This window comes from Elaeis guineensis, chromosome 8 (genome assembly GCF_000442705.2).
Source record: "Elaeis guineensis isolate ETL-2024a chromosome 8, EG11, whole genome shotgun sequence".
NCBI lineage: Eukaryota > Viridiplantae > Streptophyta > Magnoliopsida > Arecales > Arecaceae > Elaeis > Elaeis guineensis.
The window spans coordinates 133016147-133043854 of record NC_026000.2 but is presented as its reverse complement, the minus strand read 5'-3'; the positions used below and the strand labels follow the sequence as shown (position 1 = coordinate 133043854).

General features: G+C 38.3%; 1 protein-coding gene across 2 annotated transcripts in view; it reads right to left on the bottom strand.

Moving 5' to 3' along the window:
* Positions 1–1866: 1866 nt before the first annotated feature.
* Positions 1867–27708, bottom strand: part of LOC105049570 (uncharacterized) — a 28940-nt gene continuing 3098 nt past the window's right edge. For both annotated transcript variants that reach the window (XM_010929270.4, XM_073261697.1), the window contains 9 exons: positions 25931–26023; positions 25746–25847; positions 25455–25619; positions 25234–25322; positions 19420–19541; positions 16767–16948; positions 16054–16338; positions 5050–5197; positions 1867–3116 (listed from right to left, as the gene is read on the bottom strand). In XM_010929270.4, the coding sequence (XP_010927572.2) occupies positions 2764–3116; positions 5050–5197; positions 16054–16338; positions 16767–16948; positions 19420–19541; positions 25234–25322; positions 25455–25619; positions 25746–25847; positions 25931–26023 (1539 nt within the window). In that variant the 3' untranslated portion in view covers positions 1867–2763. The remainder of the gene's footprint in view (positions 3117–5049; positions 5198–16053; positions 16339–16766; positions 16949–19419; positions 19542–25233; positions 25323–25454; positions 25620–25745; positions 25848–25930; positions 26024–27708) is intronic.

Here is a 27708-nt window from a genome sequence, read left to right as displayed (position 1 = left end):
TCAAAGGCTTATATATATTCATAGCCTAAGATGCCTTGACTAATATGAAAAAAAATAATTCTAATAAAACAGAAAAACCAGATAAAATTATAAAAAATAAATTAGTTAGTTGTCAATTTCTATGCATAGCAAATCATTGGTTAATTTTAGTATTTGTAGTTAGATTTTGATTAGATTCGCATCCTTAGCCCTACTAGGATACTGGAGCATAAACGGGAGGAGGATCCATGAGAGCATGTATTTAGCGTTATCTCAATTATATACTTAAAATTTTTTTTGGATATCTATATAGTGTACATGTTCAAATAATCTAAATAATGACTTTTGACTAGTCTTTTTGGATAAGGTTCTAAATTATTATAAATGATATCAAAGAGGATTTGACCCACGAACTATATGCAACAAGAGGATACTATAGTATGGAGTCTTTTAATGTTGACTATGAGCTAATTGTAGTATTTGTATTTGAGATTTGATTGGATTTAGATCCTTATCCTGATAAGAATACTAGGATTTAAAAAATGAGAGAATACAAGGACTCATGCAGACATGTAATCTCATTCGGTTGTACACTGAAAAGTTTTTTGCTTCCAGGAGATCCAAACCTTCTAACAACTACACTTTGGCAATGTTAGCCTTTGTTAGACCATGATTTTTTTTTTTTTTTATTGATAGTTCATGCCCTAGGGTTTATAGTCTAAGATGACTCCACTAACAAGGAAAGATCTAACTCTAATCAAACTAGGAAAGCTAAATAATCTTAAGAAAACAAATATGCTTGGTTGCAAGTGTTTTTTTAGATCACGGACTGTATCAAGAGGAGCGAGATAGGCGTTATGGTTGTGGGCTTCGAATGGTGAAGGGGTGATTTAATATTTAGGGTTTTGACGTTGAGCATGGCCATATTGGCTGTCATCGCCATTGTCTCTCTACTCTTCAGAGTTGGGATAAAGAATGCCAAGAGGATATTTGTTTTGGAATGTAGACAAAGGTGTCCAAATATCTTGGCGTCTTTGGGATTCTCACCAAGTTCACCAGTATTTCCTGTAACACCTAGGCTTTGAGTTTAGATCCTCTACAGTGCACTTTTTTTCGCTTTGCAGTATTGTACCGCCTTAAGGTAGCTGCCTCATCATCCATCTTAAAAGATGAGCAGCTGTCACTAATTACAAGAATCCAAGTGGTCGTGTTCGATGCCATACACTGCATGCACCCCAAACAAGTGACAGCCATTCATCTCCATGATGGCTGAACATGGTGGCCATCCAAGATGGTATGGCACTTTGCAACGCCAAAGGGGAATCACAGAGGATCGTAGGTCCAGGGCTTTTGGATTTATGCACTGGCCGCCAAAAGCCGATGTGCAAGCGTTCATTTAGGCTAACTCTAGACCACTCACGATTTGATAGGCAATTGTAAGGGCAATGACTATAGGAAAAGGTCAAGCATTCAGAAGCTGAGGAAATTTATGGTAGTGATGCATAACCAAATTGGTGTACCGATGCAATATTTGAATGGATTGGAACAAAAAGTCTACAGAATGATCAAGAAATTACATGCGCACATGCACTCGCAAATGTGTGCATGCATTCGTGTGACAGAGAGAGAGAGAGAGAGAGAGCGGGGTTTGTTGTTTTGGGGGCTCCAACCTGCCATTCACAAAGGAAAGCAGCAACTAAGCAATACAAAATATTTCACCAGTTTTCACTCCATGCCAAGAAGAGAGAGAGATCTGCACAATAGTTACCCCGGCCAAATGCATAGGGATACACCACTCAAGGCTTGAACCAAAATGTTTAGTGGATAAGCAAAGGGAAGTGGCAATTGGGATAAGCCCCAATTAACATGGCTGCTGCAAATCAAATATGAGAAAGAAAAAGCACTTGACTTCCTGGACGCTAGTTCCAAGAATTATGTCTCCATGTCAAAACTCGTTACATTTTAGGTCTATTTGCTAAAAGCATTCACTAGTCAATGACAAAGCCATAACACAACAAAGCCTCAGCAAACTGTTCAAACAACGGAAGACCTCATCCTCCAACCCCTGCAGAAATAATCAAGACTATTGAAACAAGCTAAACATGTAGTTTGCCGGATTGATTGAAGTATTGAACCACATGCTGATTCAAGGGTAACCTAGTCACCTACAAGCAAATTTCTAATCATGATAATGTGCACCACTTCTTCAAAACAAATATGATACAAATGCTAGAAGTACGGCATATCGAAATGGCCTCATAGTCTCCACATATATACAAGTAGAAAGTATCTTTTGGGGATTCCACCCTTTGGCCATTTAAAGAGACCATGCTACTTAAGCCTCGGAGATCAGAATACTACTTGTGTACCTACAGAGCTCAGCATGTACAGAGAGTCAAATCTAGTATTCCCATGCTATCCAATATGTACAACTGATTGCATGAAGCCGTTGCTTTTTCTGTTGGGCATGTCTATGTATGCCCAAAATTAACATGGAAACAATCTGTTGTTGCAATCTCTAGTCGCACCTTGACCACTGAAGCAAATGGTTCATAAGTAGGGACTCTCTGAGGTCAAGAAAGGAGATCAAAAGAGCATGATATGGAAGGATTTGAAGAAAGAGGCTGCCACAGGACGTATGCTTCACCATGGAAGGAGGGACATAAAATTCTGAACCAATTCGACAGAGCAGAAATAAGGACCTCCAGTTCTGGTTTTGATCTCTATCAGGTTGAAAAAAGAGCTAGCCTCGACCACAAGTCCACTCCATTATGAATAAGTTGCTTATATGTTTCCACCTATCCTAGACATGGCCACTGCTTTCATTATGTTGGATTTGGCAGCATCAAGCAATGGGTCTGACTGTAAAGCCTTCTCAAAAGAACTTTTAGCTTCCTCCAACCTGCCCTCCGCCACAAAAACAAGCCCGAGGTTGTTGTGTGCTGGTGCATATCCTGGGCACAGTTCTAGAGATTTTGCAAATATTGCCTTTGCATGTTCAAACCTCTTCTGCTGACGGTACAGGTTTCCAAGGTTAGAAAGGATAGCATGGGCCTGTAGGGTCGTAGCATGTGAGAGTGCCCGCTTGTATACTACCTCAGCTGAAGATGGATCATCAGATAATTGCAATGCAATACCTATTATCATGAAAAATTGTAGCTTTTGTCAGGAAAAGCTCAGGAATCTTGGAGCAGCTAAACAAATTTAATTCACAAAATAAGAGGAACTTTCTGCCTGACACATGCAATATATATTATCAAATTTGTTGAAATCTTTTTTTTTTTTGGGTCAGAAAGATCTTAATATGGGATCTGGCGGAAGTAAAAAATTTATACAAGATATCCAATTTAAAAAGCATGAAATAATGATGTTTTAAATAAATTTGCCCACCAACTAGAAAAGGTTGATAAGTGAATAGATATTCACATGGTCATATCTCGAGAATGTCGGTCATGGTTCAAAATACCGGTCGAACAGGATGCTACCAATGCTACTGCTTTCCGCTTGGATTGCAGCACCAAAACAGGGCCTGGACCACCAAAACCAGTCCCAAATGGGATATCAGCTGAACTAGATTGATACCAATGCAGATATTGTTGGTACAAGCCTCTTGATTCCTTTAAGGAAAGGTGTTTGCTCAGGGGGGAGGCTGGGTTCAGACATGCCTTTAAGCATCTTGTAGGCCCTTTTGACCCTATAATGTGAGAAAGAGAGCAAAAGAGAAGGATAGAGGAGAGAAAGGGGTGGAACAATGCTACTTCCTAATTCCTACCATCTAAAGCAGGGATGGCCAAGCTCTGACGAGTATCAGATGTACACATATCCGCGGCATCAGGAGCCACGACCTAGTCATTATCTGACATCTTATGACTAGCAGGGGTAAGGACAATATCCAAGCTGGTATAATGTTTAGGTATGGACTACCAGCAAGGCCCGCATTATATATGAGAGGCATCAACATTCTACATGGGATTATACTACTAAAGTGGGTTACTTCGATTTTCTTGTTTCAATATTATATTTTATTTGGTATTCTTCACTCATAAATGTTGCTAGTTGAATGATGATTAAGTGTTAGTATCAATATTGGCAATCAACCGTCACATAACCTTAAAAACATCCTTTAAATATTAAGGAATACAAAACAAGCCACCCTACACATCTTCATCATGCATAAAATTCCAAAAAAGTAATGAAAAAAAAAATAATAAAAGAATGAATTTTGGCAGTCCCAGTATGGTTCTAGTACGAAGTTCCATATTGTGTTGGTACAGGACAGCCTAGTGCTGTACTGGTCTGGCCAAATACCGATACCGGGCTTTAAATCTTGATGCTAGCAACATTTCAGACCGAATTTTAGCAATCAATTGTATATTTTTTTTTTATTTTCTCTTTTTTAATTAGGTCTCATTCATTGCTCTTAAAACACCTATCCTACTTGTGACAACAATGAACTCGAAAATCAAAAACTAAGCCTCAACTTAGAATTTTATGCATCAGATTAAGATGATAGCCTAAAAAATATTTTTAGCAAGCATATGCAATATATTTATAGAAAATTATGCAACATGGGGTTTTGAAACAAGTTTAGGCAGAAAATATTATGCAACATGGGGCTGTGAAACAAGTTTAGGCACTTATATGTCTTTTATAAAATTATTCTTGTGCATTTCCCGACTGTATGAACAATGATGCGATCAGCAAACTCAATTGAGAAATGAAACTAGTTAACTACTTCTTAACCCTATCAATCAGTTCCAGCATCATATAGAAGAACAAGAGAATCTAGGATGGCTAAAATGCCATACAAGGATCATAGTAAAACGCCTACACCACCCTCATCCTTTTAGCAGATACAACACAATCATCTTACAAAATGACATTAGGCATCCTAAATTTTATGCATCACCTTCCCCAACCATTGACTTTTCCTTCCTCAGTCTCCTTAAAAATACCATGTGCAGCCAGCTAATAAACTAATAAAAATCATATTTCCACCATGCTGTCTTTGGCAGACTCATAACCCACTTAAAGAAGAATATTTAACTGCTAAAAAGAGAGAACAATTACCAAGATTGGACCATGCATAACTGCATTCCCTGCATCGGGCTACTGCAGCCTTAAGAAACTTAACTGACATCTTGAACTGCATGGTACAAAGGTTGTGAAGACCAAGTTGATGCCATTGCACTGCATCATCTGGATCCTCCTCAATTGCCTGTTGCAGAGCAATCCTTGCATATAAGGTCAAGGAATACAAGAAAATAATTGCAAGAAAATAGGCATTCATGAATAACTGTGAAGAATTTAATATGTCAAAGATGGATGTAGCCCAACTTGTTGGAGAGTTGGAGCAAGGCTGTGATGATTCAGCTAATCAATGTTACAAGGGGATGCATTCTTAGGTGAATCATCAGAATAGAAAAATGCCATATTAAGAGAGAAGTGTCCCTTCAAAATGTGATTTAGCAGTGAATTGGACAAAGCCCCAGTGGTCACATTATCCATTCCTAGGAGGAGGTTCTGGGTTCAAATCTTTGGTGATGCATATCCAAATGTTTAAACTTTGCAATTTATCTTGGGTGGGTATTCCTTCCCTTTATCTCTCTCACAAATTTAAGAAAAAAAGGTGCTTCAGCCAACTTAAATATGCAAGTCTATGCATTTAAGTTTGCTGCCTGAAAAAGCAGTAGAAAATAAAGACATGAACATAATCAAAGACTACAAAAAAGACTAGACTGTCTCATGGTTAAAGAGTTAGACATCAAATAACCATGTGTCTCAAAGTGATGCTTCAATTTATAGATGTGGATGCTTTTCCTTTAGATGAGATGGTCACAAGAACAGTTAGCTCATGCACCATCATGTTAGCTTACTACTAAACGAAACAAAATACAGAAACCCAATGGCAAGGGGTCTTGGCACATATAAATTTCAATTAACAGCTTCAAATTTCAACAAGAAAGACACAGAATTATTCTTGGATAATTCACTGTAAAACTTATATTCCACTTCTGCTTGTTTCATTTTCAAATGAAAGCTATTTTCAGTACAATGTTGAAGGGAAAAAAGACAACTGACTTGTGAGAAAACATCTCCAAGCATATCTCTTTTTTGAACCATTCAACAAGACCTATCTAATGTGTTTGTCTATATGACAAACATTGAACACCCCCAAATCCCCCCTCCAAAAAAAAAAAAAAACCCGAGTTTTGGGTAGAAAAAAAGTCTAATTCAGAACCACCACCATTACTTATCTAAATGAAAGCACAAAAAAGGTGAAAGGGCTTCCCTATCTTCTACAGCATCACCTCCTTTGCCAAGCACAAGAGGAACCTTACTGTCAAGTTTGATCTTACAACTTTTTCACAAATATTTGCCAATGCAGATCTATAATCCTCAGTTGTCAGAAATTGACCTTTACCTACATCTCCTGGCTCTCAGCCTAGTAACTCCCAGAGCCCTCTATCTTCCAAATATTGCTATCTCATACCCTGATGCAGAGAACACTATGGAATGTTAAGCCAATCTGCCTCAGTATCTCCATGTCTGATGAACTTTGCAAGCTTCAGTGCATTTCAAAAACAATGCTCCAAGAAACAGCCACAGAAGGTAAATATTACCTGCACCCATATGGGATTAGTGGGTGAAGCAGTTTCAGTCTCATGCTTTTCATCTGGATCTTGTAGATAAACGTAAGTATGATTTCATAAGGCTCAGGTTGAATCAGCTATACAAAGATCTTATAGGGACCCAAAATGTCCAAGGCAAGGGAGGTGGAGATCATAGAAACCTGAGGGTTTGGTAGAAAGGTCCAAGAGATAAGCATGAAGTTAGAGATCCGAGCGTCCATGCTTGGCTGCCATCCCCATTAGCAGTTGTAAGAGGTGTCCGTAGTTCTACAAGTTGTAGAACACTTCCAAGTTTAAAATGTTTGGAATATTATGAGGCAAAAGGGATCCTACCAAGGCTTTAAAAAATGGGTACTGGAGAGTGTACAGGTTTTTCAAAAACCAATCAGTAGCACTCATCGAACTGACCTTGTACTGAACCGAACTAACACGAAATCAAAACCCATTCAGCCTGCACCGAACTGAACCGACACAAAATTGACATGACTTGTCTTTTGGGTGCCCCCTCCCCCATACCCGACGGAAAGCTTCAAGTGCTCTTAGTCTTTCACCCTTGAATGATGCCAAAGACAATGCTGATCAAATGATACCGAAGATGACACCGTCACCCTCAATCGATGCACTGGGGTCCCTCGCCGACATCTTCAACCCTGATCGATACCATGAGGTAAGCCCCTCTCTATCTCCTCCCTCCCTCCCTTCCTCCTCCTCCTCCCCCCTCCCTTGAGCCCCTCTCGCTCTCTCTCTTCCTCCCTCTCCTCCCTCTGGTCCCCTCTCCGTAAGCCCCTCTCCCTCCTCACTCTCTCTCCCCCCTCCCCTCCTCCCCCTAGTTCAGTATGCCTCAAATCAGTATGATTCAAACTGGTTCCATACCAAATCAATTGCCAACTGGTACAATCTCCAGTACTGGCTAAGCAAACCTGGTAGGTATGATAACAAATACTGACACATGATAGGGGTCCCATATTGGCACTGTATTAGTGCCAACTTACCACTGGAAAGGTGCAATACCACTCATACAATCCCATTCCAATGGTTTTTGAAACATTGCATCCTACTCTATATTGGTGTTTCCCTCTTTTTCAAGAGGATGGAAAGGAGAACAAATCTGTGATTGGTTGGATAACTATGTGAGTGTGCAACCAATTTTCACAAGGGAAAAAGAGAGAACTAGATGGGTTCGATTGCTTTGAACTTCAAAAGACTTCTAACTATCAAAATGTCACTTATGCACCAAAGATTAAAAGCTAATTAAAGAAAGTAAAATAAAAGATAAAATAGAACTAGTGATTTCATTCATTTGGGAGTCCCCTTTTTTCTTTTACAATTTAATATTTACACATCTCCCATCACCACATTCTTTTGCCAACCACTTGGGTAATTTCCCCATTTCACCATGCATCCTGGTTGGTTACTGTCATTACTCCATTTCCTTCCCTATTTTGCACATTCCTGGTTGGTTACTACCACTACCTCATTTCCTTATTCATTAAATGCCTAAGTAACTTCACATTTTGAATTTTCCTCTAATCTTCGATGTTATACTGCCTAACAACTACCTTGGGACCGATTTTCCATCAGTATTGTCTAAGTACCCACATTCAGCCTGTAGCATGTGTGTCTTCAACATACATCTGAACTTCTCATACATTTTCGTCTAACCTATACTATCAGCCAACTTCCATTTGATGCCCCCTTCACTCAGCCTATCTTTATTCTTTAATGATATAGCCCATCCTTGATGAAGGAGCATTGCCATTCAATGCTCTTGGATGAAATCAATCAGCCAGCATTCAATAACGCTACATGACAACTACACTACTACTTGGAAATGGTCTGTGATGTGCTTGCGTCATTTCTACAATACATCTACAGACTCTAGTGTGCGGTCAAGATGTGGTGCAACAATTGTGATGGTTTTGTGTGGAATCCAGGTCATGTACATAAGTCCAGCTTTTTATCTTTAACAAGAAGCATATAATTAGCAATTCACTCTTCACGACTTGCAATTTTAGCCTTTATGCTACTCCCAAGTGCATGCTTTCCAAGGCTGATTAAAAGGATACCATCTTTTCTTTCTTGGCTCATATACTATATTTGGAAGACTTTCTACATCAACCCCATTCTCCCTCTCCTCATAGAAGACACTCTTACAAAATAGCTATATTCTCCATCTTGTTTTGCCTTAGGAGTAGCGATGTTGCTCATCTAGGCAGAACGAGATTGTAGAAAGGTAAAAAAAAGAGGGCGTGAATCTTTTCCCATAACCTTTTTCAGCCTATAAATAGGCTTTACAAGGGATCTGTTGTACAACAGGTACAACATAAGGATGGCACAATCTATTTGGCCCAAAACATGGACCGACCCATATAACAAAGAAGAAAAAAGAAATAACCAATAATAAACACTTATTCTAACACTCCCCCTCAAGCTGAGATATATATCGTGCATGCCCAGCTTGTTACAGAGATATGAGAATCGTGTAAAACCCAAGACTTTCATGAAGAGACCAGTAATCTGAGCCCCAGTAGACGTAAATAAGTGGCAACCTTCTTGAACATCACAGTATCACGAACAAAGTGGCAGTCAACCTCAATATGTTTCGTCCTTTCATGAAACACTGGATTATTCGTGATGTAAATAGCAGCTTGGTTATCACACCTCATCTTCATAGGCTCTGAATGAATAAACCTCAAATCAGCTAACAGAGATTTTATCCACATCATTTCACAAGCCGTGTGGGCCATTGCCCTGTACTCAGCCTCAGCATTAGACCGTGCTACAACATTATGTTTCTTGCTTCTCCAAGTGACCAAGTTTCCACCTACATATATGCAATATCCAAAGGTGGACCTTCTGTCAGAAACATAACCAGCATAGTCAGCATTAAAATAAGCCTCAATCTGCAAATATTTATTCTTTTTGTACAACAATCCTTTCTCTGAAGAAGCTTTGATGTATCTCAAAATCCTCAAAACTGCTTCCCACTGACACTGCTTTGGCTTCTACATAAACTGACTCAACAACCCAACAGCAAAAGAGATATCTAGTCTGGTAACAGTAAGATAGATCAGTTTACCCACAAGCCTGCGATAGCGTGTCACATTTGGGAAATCCTCAGCCTTCTGATCCCAAAAAATAGATTGTGTAACCATCGGAGTGTCTGCTGGTTTACAGCCAAGGAAGCATGTTTCCTACAGTAAATCAAGAGCATATTTTCTCTGAGACAAGGAAACACCCTTCTTGCTGTAGGCTATCTCAATTCCCAAGAAGTACTTAGGTCGTCCAAGGACTTTAATAACAAAATGCTGCTATAGAAAGGTTTTTACAGCAAACACACCAGCTAGGTCACTCCCAATGAGAAGATATCGTCAACATAAACAACCAACACTACCAAACCAGCTAGACTCCGACGAACAAACACAGAGTGGTTTGCATGACTCCTTTTCAGCCCAACAACAGCAACAACCCGGCTGAATTTTTCAAATCATGCCTGTGGACTCTGCTTGAGTCCATATATAGCTTTTCGAAGCCTACACACTTTCTTCTCCCCTGGAACAACATACCCAGGAGGTTGCTCCATGTAAACTTCCTCATTAAGATCACCATATAAGAAAGCATTCTTCACATCCATCTAAAATATTTTCCAACCCAAATTTACAGCTAGAGAAAAGAGAACACAAATTGAATTCAACCGAGCCACTGGTGAGAAGGTCTCAAAATAGTCAACTCTTTAGATCTGAGTGAACCCTTCGCAACAAGTCAAGCCTTATACTTGTCAAGAGAGCCATCCGGATGGAATTTCATAGTGAAGACCCATCTGCAAGCAACTGATTTGATCCCGACAGGTGGAGAGACTAGATCCCACATTCTGTGGGAAAGCAGAGCCGACATTTCTTCATCCATAGCAGCCTTCCATTTGAGATCAGATAGTGCCTCCTGGTAATTCTTTGGAATGGAAATAGAAGAAAGAGACAAAGTAAAGGAACGATGAGAGGAAGATAGATGATCATAAGAACATGGCTAGCAAAAGGTGTAAGGTAACACTCCATTTCCCTTTTCAAAGAGCAATAGGTAAATCCAAACTTGATCGATTGTAATCCTACTGAGGTGGATCTCCTTCCAAAGATGACAAAGGTGGCGGTAGAGTACGTTCGTGATGTTTATTCCTGCATGTGTACACCTTCAGCGGCAGCTTATTATCCATACCTAAAACACAATCACCTAGAGGAACAAGAGGTGGAAGAGGAACAGGTGGAATGCTAGATGTCACTGACTATTTATGATAGTAAGGAGTCGTTTCAAAATAGGTGACATCAGCAGACACAAAAAATCCTTTGAGACAGGATCATAACATCGATACCCTTTTTGAGTACAAGAGTATCCAAGAAAGACGCACTGAATAGATCTGGGGAGAGTTTGTTAGAGCCTGGTCCCAAAGCATGAACAAAGCACAAACACCCGAAGATATGAGGAGAGAGAAAAAGGTTGTGAGAAAGGTACAGACAGGAGAAGGGAGTTGCCCCATATAGAATTGATGAGGGAACTTGATCAATTAGATAACAAACAGTCAAAACAGCATCTCCCCAGAAGGTTTTAGGAACACACATCTGATGCATGAGTGTCCGAGCCACATCAAGAAGGTAACGGTTTTGACGTTTAGCAACTCCATTTTGCTGAGACATATAGCTGCAAGAAGTTTGATGAAGAATGCCATGATCCGCATTAAAAAAATTCAAAAAGAGAAGATTTGATATCCTCCAAAGCATTATCAGTGCGCAGAATTTTAATAAAAGTAGAAAACTGATTTTTGATTTTATTATAAAACTGTTTGAATAATTAAATATTTGTGACCGACTCTTTAATAAGTACAACCAGGTCATCCGAGAGTGGTCATCTATAAAAGTAACAAAATACTGAAAACCAATAGTGGTAATAAGGCTCGAACCCCAGACATCTGAATGGACTACATCAAAGGGCGAAGGACTTCTCTTATTGACTCTAGAAGGGAAAGATATTCTGTGATGCTTGCCTAACTCGCAAGCCTCACACTTAAAGACTCTAAGAGATGCGGGAACATTAACAAAGGACTTCAATTTAGGCAGGACGGGATGGCCCAAGCATAGTGCCAAACATATGGATCAGCAGCCAAACATGCTTGCAGTGGTGAAGGTGTGCTAGCGTCATAATAATAGAGACCGCCACACTCATACCCGCCACCAATCATCCTCTTCGTCTGGAGATCTTGCATAACACACCAAGGAAAGAAGGTTACGGAACAGTTGTAGGCTCGTGTAAGACGACTGACAGAAAGAAGATTAATAGAAAACTTTGAGGCATAGAGAACATCAGAAAGAGTAAGTGAAGGAGATGGATTAATAATACCAATCCCAAAAATCGGAGAGTGTGAGGCATCAACAATAAACACGGGTGCAATGGATGAGGATAAGGAAAGAGAAGAAAACAAAGATGGAGTACCTGACATATGACTCGAGGCACCAGAGTCAATGCTCCAGGAGTTGTGGGAGATATTAGAGGCACTACCTGAGGTCAAAGGAACAACATGGAATGAAGCAGCAGTCTGCTAAATAAGCCGCTCCAGATCTGCTCTTGATAAAGGGATGTTGCAATCCACAGAACCAACAAAAGGAGTACTAGCTGTAGTAGAATTTGAAGTATATGAATTAGGAGTGGCTACAACCCTGGCGGTGTTATTCCGGATGTAGTCCGAAGCACCAAACTTCTGTCAATATTTGTCAGATGGATGATTGATCCAACCACAATGAAGACAAGGCAGAAAAGTGGGTCGAGGGAAGGTGGATCGACCACGATCTCATCCTCGACCAGCAAAGGTTTGTCCGCTACGACATCTACCGCAGCCATCAGCATACACACCATAGTCATAAAGAATACTCGCAGCACTAGCAGAACTTTCACTAGATCCAATAGAATTTTCAGACCCCGAGGGTAAGGAGCCTGCTCACAGAACTCGAGACATTGCCTCATTAGGTGTAGGAACAGCTGGATCGGATAAGATATATGCGCGAACATGGCTCAGAGACTGATTCAGTCCGGACAGAAAGATGGCAACATAAAACTCTCATGCTGAGCCTTGATGACCTTGGGATCAGTGGAGATGGGCTGGTACATTTGAAGCTCATTTAACTTTCCAGATAATTCAGCAAAATAGTCATGTATGAAATGATCTCCTTGCTTTAATGCAAATAGTTCTTCATACAAGAAGAAGACACAAGAAACTTTTTTTTCATTTGAATAGATCTACTGAAGAGTAAGCCACATCTCTTTTGCTAAATTAAGAAAGAGAACGTTCACACTCACATAATTCTCCATATGTTTATCCTCCAGCTCATGACTTGGTAATCATCTGCTTACCAAGAGGAGAATTTTTCATCAGTATCAACTGGAGGTGCCCCACTGAGGTGATGTAGTTTCCGCTGCCCACCAATGAGTAGACGAAAGGCTCTTGCCCACTGAAGATAGTTCAATCCGTTCATTTGATGGTAGTCGCAATAGTTGTGGTAGATTGCTTCATCTCCACAGAAGAAGTGATAGAATTGTTGGCCATGGCAACAAGAAGATGAGAAATATCAACAAAGAGTAATCAGCACACAGAGGAAAGAGAAAAGACTAAGAGATCTCCTTTATGCGCTGCCTATGAGGCAACAGATGAACTCCAGCGGCTCGATGATGCTTGAAGGAGACTGAAGTGCTCGTGGAAGCCCTAGAACAGGGGGCGCCCCACCAGAAAGCTCAGAACCGCAGGCCGAAACCCTAGTAGGGTGGGTCCAACAGCCTGCAGAAACTAGAAAGAAGAAGGGGGGCGAGGGAAGGAGGGGAAGCAGCGGGAGAGCAGGTGAGGGGCGGGGAGAAGTTAGGTTTTTTTTTACCCCATGGGAGCGGGTGCTTTGATATTATGTAGAGAGGTAAAAAAAGAGGGCGTGAATCTTTTCCCATAACCATTGGCAACCTATAAATAGACCTTACAAGGGTCTGTTGTACTGCAGGTACAACATAAGGATGGCACAGTCTATTTGGCCTAAAACATGGACCGGCCCTCATAAAGAAAGAACAAAAAAGGAATAACCAATAATAAACATTTTTCTAATAGAGACCATCAGGTTTTCCGTGGAAAATCAAGTCACATAACAAGGAGATTGAAGAGATCTAATTTATGGGACTCTTCTATGACGCGGCTACTAGATTAGATACTCTCCCTTCGAAAAAGGCCTAACTCTGATTTGTTCAAAACTAACTCTAACAAGTTTCAATGGGGCCTTCACTATTATTATGCAGCGATTATAAGAAGAGGAATTTTATATCAAGCCTATATTAATCTACTCTGGGATGAACGACAAGTTTAAACACTCGCAGAACTCTGATGTGGCCAAATGCTTTATTATTTTTCTACTCTAGAAATCTTAGTCTAATCTAAGAAATTTAGTTTTTTTTTTAAAAAAAAAAGAAAACATTTTCATTGTTTTTCCTGTGTATTTTTTTGCATGACTTCTGATGTAGTTAGGGGTGGAAATGAGCCAAACATGAGCAAGCTGAGTTTTGTTCCAGCTCGACTTGAAATTAAAATGACTCAACTCAAGCTCCAAGTTGAGAAACCCTGGCTCGTGCTTGGCTCATATATAATCAAGTCAGCTCAAGCTCGGCTCGCTTAGCTTGAAATGTAATCCTCCTTTTGGTGGATGAAAACCTTGATGGAAGGAGATTGCCAATCCATGGAGAATGGGAGGGAGGGGGTTGTTGCTATGTAGAAGAGAGCTTGGGGGAAGCCTTTACGTTGAAGGAATCAAATAGTGCCTGTTGTCTGTCATCATCAACCACCATTCCCATCATCACTTGTAACCACAAGGAGGAGAGGAAGGGGAAGGAAGATAGGTGAAACGGGAGAGAGTGAATGCATTGTTGATCAAGAGGAAGCCTATGGGTGGCTAGTGGTGGTGGAAGATGCCATGGAGGGATCAAGAGGAGAGGTTGCCGGTAGCATGTAGGTGAATGACTGAGAGGAAAGGCTATCAATGGGTGCTTGGGTGGATGCCACAATGGGAACCAGGAGAAAAGGAAAGTGGATCATGGTGGTCCAATTTGGGGGGGGGGGGGAGGCGAGGTGTTTAGGGGCTTAGGGCTTCATAATCCTCATTATTTACTCCACCCATTAAACCAATTGAATTTTAATCCAATGGTTGAACAATTTAATAAGTCAGCCATTGGATTAAAATCCAACTGATTATTTATTACTTATAAATCTATAAATACAATATTTACTTACTATATGTAATGTATAATATACATAATATATAATGTACAATGTATAATGTATAATTTATAGCGTATAATGTATAATGTATAATAATATAATATATATAAATATATAGATATATAATATAATATAATATAATGAGCCGAGCCTAACCCATGCTCAGCTCATTGAGTAATCAAGTAAGCCAAGCTCAAGCTGAATTCCAAGTCAAATGCGAGCTGGCTTGTGAACAGCTCACTTTTTGGCCAACCTTACAAGTGGTTAAACAGTTAGAGATAATAATTGCTCCTTGTCAATTTGCTGCCCCCAGATCCGAGAAACTTGAATATCAATCATCCTACATATATTAATTGATCCTTGATCTGGCCATCATATGTGGTAAAAGAAAACACCCTTAATTTTGCTACTACAAGGCATCATTTGATTTAACCATTTCCAATCACATCCTTCCTACATGTAGCATGCATCCACTTTGATATCCTTTTTTAATTATATTTGCATGCTTCACAAATATGTTACAGCCCAAATCCTAAATTGGCCAATATATTTTGGTTTAACAGTTGATTCATTATTTCCCTTTGAAGCCTCACTGGTATTAGATAATCACAAACACTCCAACGACAGATCACCACTTCATCAAATGTCCTTGTAAGTTACAATACATCCTTATCTACAATTCCACTGTGTATAGTCAAACTGACAGCAAATTTAAAAGACACCTAGTTAGGTATAAGAAGTTCAAGCCAAACAAATAGATGCCAATTAAAAATGGATAATATCTTTCTACTGCATAACCAACACAAAGATGTCGAAGAGAAATCCCATTAGATATTCCCTAGAATGTACTAGATTTTATGTTATAACAGCTGGATTTAAAATAAGAAAGCTGATTAACTTACAGAACTATTACACGAACATGTTTGTTGTGAAAGCAAGAATTATAATAAATAAAATAAATGATAATAACCATCACATCTTACAAGAGAATTTGCAGATGCATTTATGAGATCTTTTACACTGCAGAGTAAGAGGTGATCTTCAACTCAGATAATATAGCATCTAGTTCAACCAGAAAGATTGCCAACAAATAAAAAAAGGAAATACAGTGGAACAAGTTTGTTTGAGTGTTCAAATTGATAAAAGAGACAACACCTGCTTTAACGTATACAGCGCTCGCTCTTCTACCTCCACCAAATCCCTCTGCTCAGTTTCAAAAGCTGCTGCAATTTCATGTTGAGCTCTGTGAGCCATTGCCAACCCTGCCCATGCTATCGGAAGATCAATTATTGCAGGGTCCCCTTCTTTTAGAATCGATGCCATTTCATTTGCAGCCCAGGAAAGCTGCTCTGTAGAATCTTGTGACCTTTCAGCATCTTTGATTCGATGAACTGCTATAGCATATCGAGCAGACATTTGATTAGGATCCAATTTTGCTGCCTGCACAGAGATAAGCATGCAGCAAAAGTAATTTAGTATAAGAAATCATGGTGACCTTCAATCTGCACTCCATTGGTACCTTCCTTTATCCGAACATCCTCTAGTAATTTATTTGCACAGATTAACATGAAAAAATAATTTCAAAATGTCTGTAGTTATCCATGTGGCTCCCCTTACTAAAAACTCACAATTTAGTTCTTCAATCAAAATAGATAGAAGTGGAGCAATTGTGGCCATAGAAAAAAGGGAAAGGTTTCCTCGTAATAAAAATTTACACCACATAACAAAATGTCATTTCCTTTCTTTAGGCATATCAACCAGAAATTTTAGTTCTCCACTTCCTACGACTCAGAGATCCTAAATGCCCAAGCTACATGAAGAACAGACTGAAAACTTTAAGAAGAAATGAGCCAAGGACATGTTGCGACCTGCTCCAAGCACTTTTTTGCATTCCTATGATCACCAGCTACATAATATGCATTAGCAAGATTCACCCATAATGCTCCAGCTTTAGGTTCAGCTTTTACTGCTGCTGTTAAGCACACTTTTGCAACAGTTGCAGCTTCAACTTGATGGGGATAAGCCCCTTCACCTGCATTGGCCCCTGGACCTGTACATTCAACAAGACAACTAAATGACAAACTACCCAATGGACAATCCTCATAACCATTGTTATATAAGAGAGAAAGGGATTAGCTATCTATTGAAATACATCGAGAATCAATAAGCATCTTCAACGCATATTAAGCAACATTGCCACACTCTGTGATCATTCTACTTAGGTCGCTGGCTTGAAGAAAAGCCAAACACCTATTACGGCTAAGCAAATAACCAAAACCCGAAGAAACCCACCCAATCCGACCCAATAAACATTGGTCGGTTGAAAGACATAAATCAGATGGAATCGGGTTGAGGTTTGTAAAAAAATCTGTTATTTATGGTCGGATTCGATTCCTACACTTTTAACCCATATGAAACCGAAGCTAACCGATGTAGTATTTTACAAACTCACTTTCATTTTCAAATGGCTTCATTCAAACTTCAATACTTCATTCTAAAAAACACCCCCTCACCCATTTGGATTCATAGGAATATTAATGTTGAAGTGTTGATGGAAGCACATCAATTTGAGACAATTCTAAAGTGAAAGCTTTCAAATGTAATTGCTTTCAGATGAGTAAATCTTTTCTTTTTCTGTTTTATTTTGTACAGATCCCAAAATAAATCCAAACTTTGTAACTTATAAGGTTTAGGCCTTTTGTGTATTAAATTGATAAAAAAAAAAAGTATATAAGCTTAAGTGGGCCAACATTGAATTTAAAATCAACATTGGGTCAACATTAAAGTCCAAACTGACACAACCCACCTGAAGCCGCTACAAACCGTTCACTTCGATTTCAAACGATTTATACATGATAAACAGTTGGCAGCGGATTGAATTTTCTTCAACCCGATTGGGTTCGGTTGGATGAAGTTTTTCTCTCAATCCGACCGAACCCGACCCATGCTCAGTCCTAACACCTATCACAGACATCTTATGGGATGCCAAAGGGCACGATGACCAGTTTATGTAAAAACATCTACAAGATAAACCCAATTCACTGTAGGTTTACTGCTAGATTTACTAATTAAGCTAATGTTAAGGATCGAGAAAAATTAATCACCATAATTTGGTGCTAAGTCATCCTTAAATGGCACTCTTGTTCTTTCTTTCAGCACCATAGTAACAAAATTCACCAATATCTCCCCCCCCCCTCCAAAAACAGAAAAGAACATGAATTATTCATGACTTGAAAGTCAAGTGAATAGTACTATGACTAATTTGCTGGTTTGCTAACGGATAGCAGATGTTTCACAAAATTTGTGGATTTCACGAAGAGATTGCGAGCAAGCTGAATAGCTCAAGCTTCAGTTTTATCTTGACATGGACATAGATTGCAGTTTGGCAGGTCACTAATGTGATGAGGCAGCGGTGCCAATGAATGGAATGAGGGTTGGCTCTCATTAGTGAACAGATGTGATAGGGTTTGGGGAAACGTGAGAGTTAAATGTGCGAATGGATGCATGGTCCCACTGCTTAATACCTCGTGTCAGACCCAAAAATAACAATAGCAACAACAACAACAAGAATAATTGAATCAGGGATTCCAATCAAACCAACAGAGTCAGACCACATCTCCCTCCTGGATGATTTTTCTGCCTTCCTCGCTCTAGATCTTCAAAATGTTTAGTTTTCTCTTTTACATATTCCAATATTTTTTCTTTTTAACTAGAAGTGCCTATGAACATTAAGTCTTTCGCTTGATAACAATCCCAGAAAGCCTTTCTTTTTCTTGCCGTGAACCTTTCCTCTTGATGGGTTGAAAATTAGCCAACTAAAATTTCTTATGAAATAATATTGGCAATAATGAATATATGTACTTACCTTTTTTATATATAAGAATTTTGATTTGACTTTTTTATTATTTATTTTTAATTTTCACAAATTTTTTCAAACTTCTTCCAAATGCACCTGATTTTTTTTTTTTTTGAATTCTGAAGTTTTCAACCATGCCAAACTATTCCCAGTTGCCAAATTTGTGACTATGTTCACACCAGTTTGAACCATTACAACCAAAAGTAATTCTGTCAAATATCTGTCATGTAAACCTCGTACCCATTCACACACATGACTACCAAGGTCATGTTCCCTCATTGGAAACTTGATCCACAAATAATATAGAGGAAGAAGAGAGGTGCTTTCATGGTTTTATATGACCATTGGTTGATGCATTTCTTGGCAACTTAAAGGAAGATACCAATCAGTAATTTTGCCTGCATTATCCTATGATTTAAATTCTAACAAATAAACATATTCCAAGCATGCAAGAGGAGCATCACAAACATAGGAACATGAGGTGCATATGTGGTAAATCTAGCGAAGACAAGACAAGAAATAAGTACAGAAACAAACATCTGAGAGCAAAAAGAAAACGATGTTACAAGCATAAAATTCCCATGTTAAATCCATAATACTATAGGATATCAGCCTAATAAAGTAAGACAGATAAATGGAAGGAACTAAGTGTATTAAGGTCATACCTGGGATGATCGACCCATATTTACACAAAAGGAAAGCTGCATAATTGATCAAAGCAGCAGGATGGTTTTGATCCTTAAGAATAAGATCTTGAAAGCATTTTGCAGAAAGCTCCAAATTTCCACTGGACATAATTGTTAGTTAGTACATCAAGTGAAAGTAACATTAATTATCACCAGCAGGACAAGTCTATTAAGTTTACATTCACCATACTAAAACAAGTCAGAAATCTGGAAAATGCAAAGTGTAATAGTAAAATTGCAGAGTTATCCATCCTACTTAATTCTGGAGCCATTTTTGCTAAAATCCAACATCAAAGCGGCTCTCACTATGTGGATCTCATCCTTGGATTAGGATCAGCGAGGATAATGAGATCTAGATCCATCTTATGGATCATGCAATCCCTTGGATCATAAGATCCAACTTGATCGTGTTACCAACATATAAAACAATGCAAAATCCATTTTATGTAATTAATTTGGCTATGTGCCTTTTATTATTATTTCTTGATCTCTAATAAACTTTGAGAACATAAAATTAGCATATTTCTTAACTGTTAAAAGTAAAGAAAAGAAAACTTTGGAGTTCATAATTAAGAAAGAGGATAACTGAATTGATCAGTTCATTATCTAAAGAAAATTTGGCTTTTCTATTTTGACAACTATTTGCGAGAATTTGTTTCCTTTTCCAACAATGTATTATATGTAATGGAATAATTGAATTGATCAGTAGCATATAAATATCTTGAAGAACTACACTTGATGTTCCTAAGTCCTAACACTAGATATGCAATATGTAGGCTAATGAAGAGCAAGAATACAGTTCTTATATATCTGGAATTTTATTATTTGTTTCTCTGCTCTATTAACTCATTTTTTGTGTTTTTATATCTTCTAAAAAATCAAAAACATTTTATGATCCACAATCCAATCCAATCGAACCATCTCTATGATTAACAACTCAATTTGATCCTGATAACATTGACTAGAACCTCAAAAGATTAATAATTTAAGAAGCGTGCTCAGGAGGTCAAGGACAAGGGGGAATAATCTAGTACTGTGATTGTAAAGAGAATCATGTTGAAATTGTAATAGCATGATTGTAACTAAACTACAAGGTCAGTAAGTTACTACTGAGCATTTTCCTGAGGTGTTCTCCATTCTTTTTTTTTTTTTTTTTTTTTTGCTTTTTGAACAAATACAAGACCCTCCTTGCACCATAATGTCTCAAATCATCTCACATGAAGGTGCCATTCTATCAATTCTTCAACTTAAACCCAATATACGCAGCATATATTCTTCCTTTCATAACACACACAGACTTCAATATTTGGGACTATGCCAAGTAAAACAATAAACAAAGAAAAATGAGAAAGAAAAAAAAAAAAAACTTAAATGGTTACAGGTTGCAAGCACCAAAAACATGATGCATCTAAGTCTACGCATATTGTTTGTTCATTGCAAAACATTCCAATATTCCGTCATATGCAAGATTCTTTTTATCCTTCTCCATTGGGATATCAATTTGTAGATAATCTCCATAAATTTGAAATATCATTATGAAATTAATTTCAGCTTTCTTTCTTTCACAGTAGGAAAAAGATGGTACTAATAAATTATTATAATTCGGGCCTTCACATATAGGACTGCAGTATGCACATAGAGACTAAATATATGTTAAAGGAAAGCAAAGAAAAGGCATGAATCAAGACAAGAAATGCCCGCAAGAACTTTGCAGTAACATTATAGCAAGGATTCAAATAGTGAGACATGGGACCATACCAGCCCTTGGTAAAGTTAGCGACATACCATAGTGTGGATCATACTTACAAAAGTGTACTGGCCAGCTGGCTGCCACAGTTGTGGACAACCAATACACCCTTGATAATGGCCATTTTTCCTCTTTTTTTTTCCTTTGTGTTTAGTTCATAGACTTCTATTCATCATATGTGATGAAATTCTGACAGTTTTAAAGCTAAAATTGAATATACCAAGCTTTAGGTGTATTGAGTTGTGGAGTCGGTGAGAGAACAAAATCTCATCGATTCTTACCTTTCTATCTGTTTCTCTCATATTTAGGAATTTATCTAGGCCAAAGTTCCCAAAACCAACCTGAGCTGCCCAGTTTGAGGCATATCATACAAGACTCCGAACTATACCAAACTAGCATGGGAGCAGGTAGGTTAGTGTGATTGGTTCAGGACTCAACAGAAACTAGTCCAAACCAATTTGAACCGAGCAAAATCGCCATGTTCCACACAGATTGACTCAGTTCAGACCATTTTTTGCCAATTTCAAAATAATAATTGTAGAGGGAGAGGATAAAAGGCCTTCCCAACCACTTTTCTCCTCTTCTTTTGAACTTTGGATAGCTCGGGAGTATGGGAGAGTGAGAAAAAGAAGGGGATGGACAGATTTTGCAAGTCACCAGCACCGATCAAAGAAGACAAAATGTAAAATATTTTTCCCTCTCCTCTCCTTTTTTCTTCCCCTTTTTAAGCCTGAAATAGGCCAAAATGGCCAAAAGAATGGGAGATCATACCCAATTTTTCTATTTTGGCATGATTTCATGATATGATAAATTTAATTATGCATTGAAGAAATCATCATTTTCCATTGATCGTGTGATCTTTTAGACTAAAAATATATTTTCAGTTGAAATACGAAAAAATAATATTCAAAAATAAAAATAGTAACATGTTTGGGAGTGTGCATGTTACTTGTTTAGCAGGAAAATATTTCAGTTTGGGCATGGTAATGGCAACCTGAACCTAAGGTCCATTTCAAAAAATAAAATAAAATAACATAAAAAATAAGTGATCATTAAGGCATACCCATGGACCGAAAAAATATATATAGTACCCATGGTAAGGTTCTACATTAATTCAAATCAAATTAATTTTTTAGACATTTTATAATTACATATTAATAGTTTTTACTTTAAAATAATAAAAAATATTTTAAACATATAAATAAAAATTATTGTATAGATAATTTAGAAATATTTTCTAAAGTAAGTTACACATTATTTGCATTACAATGTAAATTATCGAATTTTTAAGTTTAATAACTTAAAATTATTATTTCATCTAAAATAATGAAAAATGTGGCAATGTGGATTGTTAATTGGGACTTCTCTTGAACATGATGCATAGTTTTTACATTATTTTATAAATTACCACATGTTTTAAGTGAAATTCAATTATAAAGTCACTATTATGCCTAAAAATATGGCAATGCCATGATCACAACCACAGTTCGCAGAACCACCCCAATCGAATGATTCGGGGCGTGTCGCACCATAAGGGCGACTAACCGGTGCCGTTCAAGCACCTGATTCGGAATGCCGGCAAGGATGCAATGAGAGAGAAGAAAAAGAGGAAGAAAGAGAGAAGAAAGGAGAAAAGAAATAGAAAAGGCTGGCAGTGGTCTGCCGACGCCGTCGGAGGGCCGTCCAGCCTCCAGATCTCTGTGGTCCTCCGCGAGATGCAAGAAAAGAGAGAGGGAGAGGGGAGAGGAGGGAGGGAAAGACGGTGGAGAGACCGCTAGATGGCCGTCGTGGCCACCGGATGGCCCAAAACATGCTTGCGACCGTCATGGGTTCAAAATAGGAGCTTCGCCCCTATTTCGTCAGGTTTTTTAAAAAATTTGATGCATAGTGAAGCTAGCGAAACAGGGGTTCGCCCGTCTCGAACCCACAGCAGCTTCAGACATGTTTTGAGCCGTCTGGCAGCCACGATGGCCTCCCCACCGCCTTCCTCTATCTCCTCTCCCCTCCCTTCCCTCCTCTCTCTATTTCTCTTTTCTCATTTTCTCTCGCAGAGGACCATGGAGTCCGAGAGATCTCGACAGCCCTCCAATGGCCACCGTCAGTGTCTTCGCCAGTCTCCCTTTCCTTCCCTCCCTCTCCCTCCCTTCTCGCTCTCTCTTTCTCTCTCTTTTCCTCCACGATTCATCCCTTGTTTCTGTGTCGGTTTGAGCCTAGTACATGGCCCTATTGACTTGTATCGTCAGTCTGCCGACACAAGATCCGATTCCGAGATGGCGATCCTTGATCACAACTAGCCAACTCCCAACAGTAGAAGCAACTACAAAAGTCAAGGAGAACCAATCAGGATCGCAAGTCTCTACATCTAAGAACTCCACCCAAAGATATGACAAGGAGATGACATAGATAGGTCACTATAGCACCACGTCCAGTCGAAAGGCCGGGTCAATCAATGTGGCTTTCCATGGCTAGGACATTCTGGAAGCATGAAAACTTGGCCACCTAGCATAGCTAGTCAAAATAGGGGCAACCAGGGAAAGAAAGCAATTCATCAGAGTGACAGGAAAAGAAAGGAATGAAAGATGTAGATCCATTAGAGAGGATTCATAAGGAGCATGTTCAGTTAGATTTTAGGACCACGAAGCCCTCAGACGACCAATTGATTAGATCATCTAAGAACATGAGCGATGATGCTAAATTGCTAATGACAAATCCAAACGATAAAGCATCTGGTGGCAAGGGAGGTGGCAGGAGACAGCGAGGGCGAATCAACTCGAGCCATATGGTCTAATAAGTCCATTCATCATTGAGTCTCATTTTACTCATGCCACATAGGATGCAAACCAGGGCACACGATGTAAAACTCATGCAGGTACAACAGCATACAGGAGACAAGCCTCTTAAGGCAGTTCAAGATCCAACACTACTGCAGCTGATGATATAGCATGCAGGGTAGGGATCCTTGGATGTCAGTGGATCCTCATCATACATCGAGTCGTATTTTGCATAGCCAGCTTATGATGCATGTGCATATCCTTCGTTTGATGGGTCATATTTGAGTGGTCACTACCATCCACAACCCCAGCTAGATCAATGGTCAGATTTTGCTACCACGATCTTTCCTCAAGTGGGATGGCCAGCTCAGTAGCAGACAATATCAAGGTGGGTATCCAAGAGGGCTAGTTATTGCATATAGAGGTTGGCACAATATCTAAGCTGGAGTCGATTTCAAGACCTCAACTATGAACGAAATCTTGACATCTACGAGCAGTATAGATACTTCATGAGGGACTAGATGTCGATATGTATTTTGTAATTCAAATCTATTTGATATATATATTCAAGCTAAAAATTATGCATTACCTATTTTTATTTATTACAATTGTATCCATCAAGCAATCATCCAGTCTTGAGACAAATATGAAATAAAATAACAATTAAACAACGTTAAAATCATATTTCAAAGATCCCTAAACTTTAAAATATCCAAACCAACTGGAAAAAAAAGTAGAAAAATGAACCAGTACCAAACCAATAGGCTTCTACATGTCAAGTATCGGTATCAAACCGATACAGTACCTGGTGATTTGTGAACCTTGATCTAGGCAATCAAAGTTTTATTCTCTTCCAACTGATTTCCTAGTGATCTGAGCTTGATCGATTCAAATCTTGCACTTGGAAAGCTGCTGACATCTCTCATTTCCTCTCCCACCTTCATATGTTGTACAAAAACAAAGAAGGTTTTCCACTCGGTACCTAGCAATACACACCTGGATTGGGCTCGACTTGACCTTATTTGGCGCAAGATGGGTGGTTCAAGACAAAATAAACCACCAAAACCATATGTAAGCTTAATGTATAGCAACTTCCAAATTGTTATGACCCAAATCATGGAGCTATCTACATTTCCAATGAAAAAAGAGCTTATATAAATTCTCATATAAGTGAAATCTAAGGGACACCTCATTTTAGATCAAATAATCATTCTTCAATGAGTCCAATTTATAGAAGCAGGTGGTGGTTTTAGAATGTTGACAAAATCATCACACCTTTGAAGGTATGCAATACCAAGGTTTGCAAGGGAATCCAAGTAGTCTGGAACAATGGCCAAGAGGGATGACAAAACTGATATAGCACTCTGGAGAAAATAAGAGAACAAAATTAGCATAAAGCAAGAAATGTGAAGATTGTCAGCGAATTTTGTGAAATAACCTGTAAATATTATGAAATTAATCGGGAAAAAGAACCAAAAGCAGAAATACATGGGCACCTGCAGACGATTAGTTCTCAGAAGTATCAAACCAAGCGTATTCCAAACAGCAGCCTGTTTTGGATCTGATTGCACTGACTCTTTCAATTTCCCAAGAATCTCATCTAGTTCAACCATTTCAAGCTCTTTATCTGAGCTATCCCCAGTATTTGCTTGCAAAATACACTGCAATGGGAACGATGTTAAAAGCTAAGAATGGTCATTATTAGTTATTTATTTTACGAGTTGTTTTAAATGTAAAAGAAAGCTAGGATGCAAAGTACAGTGTTTTGAGTTAATAAGCTAATGCACCTGTGCATGGTGTATCAGCACTAAAGAAACCAAATCTGGTCTCCGAATCTCTTCCTCATCTCGTAGTAATATCTCAGATGATTTTTCAAATGCTACGACTGCCTGGAGGATTATCAAGAGGATCGGATTTGACAGCAGTTGCAATGTTGTTAAAAACAAATGCCAGGATGAAATTCAGTGATTACCTTCTGTGGTTGACCCAATCTTTGATACATTAGGCCAAGGATGAAATGTGCATGAGCATTTTTGGGCATCTTTCGTGCAACATGCACCAAACCCTATAAGCATAGTTTAACTTTACTATACAGATATTTGTGATGATGATGAAACCAAAAATAGAACAGACACACCATATGGCATCTCGGGGAAAAACTAATTTCACTAAAAAGACAGCAATCATACAGACAAATATTCACCACAGAATTAGAAACCTAAGTAGATTTATCCAATGTAACATTAACAGTAAAAGATATCACTTAAATTTAAGCTAGAACGGTCCACATATCTGTAAACCGATAGATATAAAGATGCATCTGCACCCAGATGTACCAGCATTTGGCAGAATACTTCCTTCGAGTGCATAAAACTTCCAAGATATTTTTATGAGATAAGGAAAAGGAGTGGCGTTGTTCCGGTTCAAATGATAAGACTAGTTTTCATCCCTCACTGCCAACTTTTTTTAAAGCTCTCAAATATTTTTAAAGCATTATACCTGATAATATTTTCTGTCAATCAGTGAAACTATTTTAAGAAGCAGTCCATGCAGCTGCATATGCATATATGGCCTCCTAAGCACCTTGCATAGGGTCTAGGCTGCCTTTGCATGTAACCAGGTCCAACAGCGAGCATCAAATAGCCAGCATAAGCCCAACCCACAGATATGTGTCCTTCCTCCACCTTGTGTATGGTTGTTCTTATTTGATTGAATTTTAAATTGAGTTATTTACAAATTTCCTATTTTTTCCCTATGAGCATGAATTGATTATTTTTAAGTTTTTTAAATATGAACTGCATAGGCAGCCACATACTGCTTAGACACTATGCAATACCTTGACTGCTCACATACAATGGCTGCCTTTTGAAACCTGGGTAACTCGCTGTACTTTTGTACACAATGTCATCTATTGATTTAAGTCTAATTTATCTACATCAGGACCAATAATATAATCCACAAAATCTAGCCAAAAAACAAGAGAGTTCTATAAATTACATAAGAGACATACTCTCCAATTAGGTATTCATATATACATAATACTAAATGATATTCTCTATCATGAAAAAAGGAGCAATTATGACTTAAATCTGAGCACAAACAGATATAGTTTTATTTGATGAGACAGAAGTATTTGGATTTCTTCGTTTATATATTTTAACAACTTTAAAAACCTTTTCAGTCTCAGCTTGGACCTGAATGTTTCAATATTTCAGCAATTTTTAGCAGTTTACTTTCCACTTTTAAAAAATGATTTCACTCCTAACTAATTTTTAAAAATTGTAAAAGGTGCCAAACTGCCAATAATACCAAAAATCAGAAAAACAATAAAAGAAAGTAGTAGCATAGCACAAGTTAATTAAACCTATAAATCACTGGTTTATAGTATACCATATTGTTTGGGCATATGGTTTCCATCCATTCAGTCTTTAGCTATTCAGAAATAAAAGTCTGTTTGCATTTTAAAGTATCAAGAATTATACAAATAGGAAGAGAAAAATCTCAAAAATTAAGTTAAAGAAAAAGTACTGCTACGTTGTCTGGTAGTGTAAACTCTTATTGTCATTAAATAATGATCAAGTAAGGTACAATGGTACTAAAACGAATGAAATTTAAAACACACATACAGCTTGCTTATAAGCCAAAGATACACATACAAATTGAAATTTAAAATATCCTAGAACTTGATAGAGTCTAAGATTTTCATCGAATAACCACTAACAAAAAGAAATCATCGGAAGAAAAAAAATC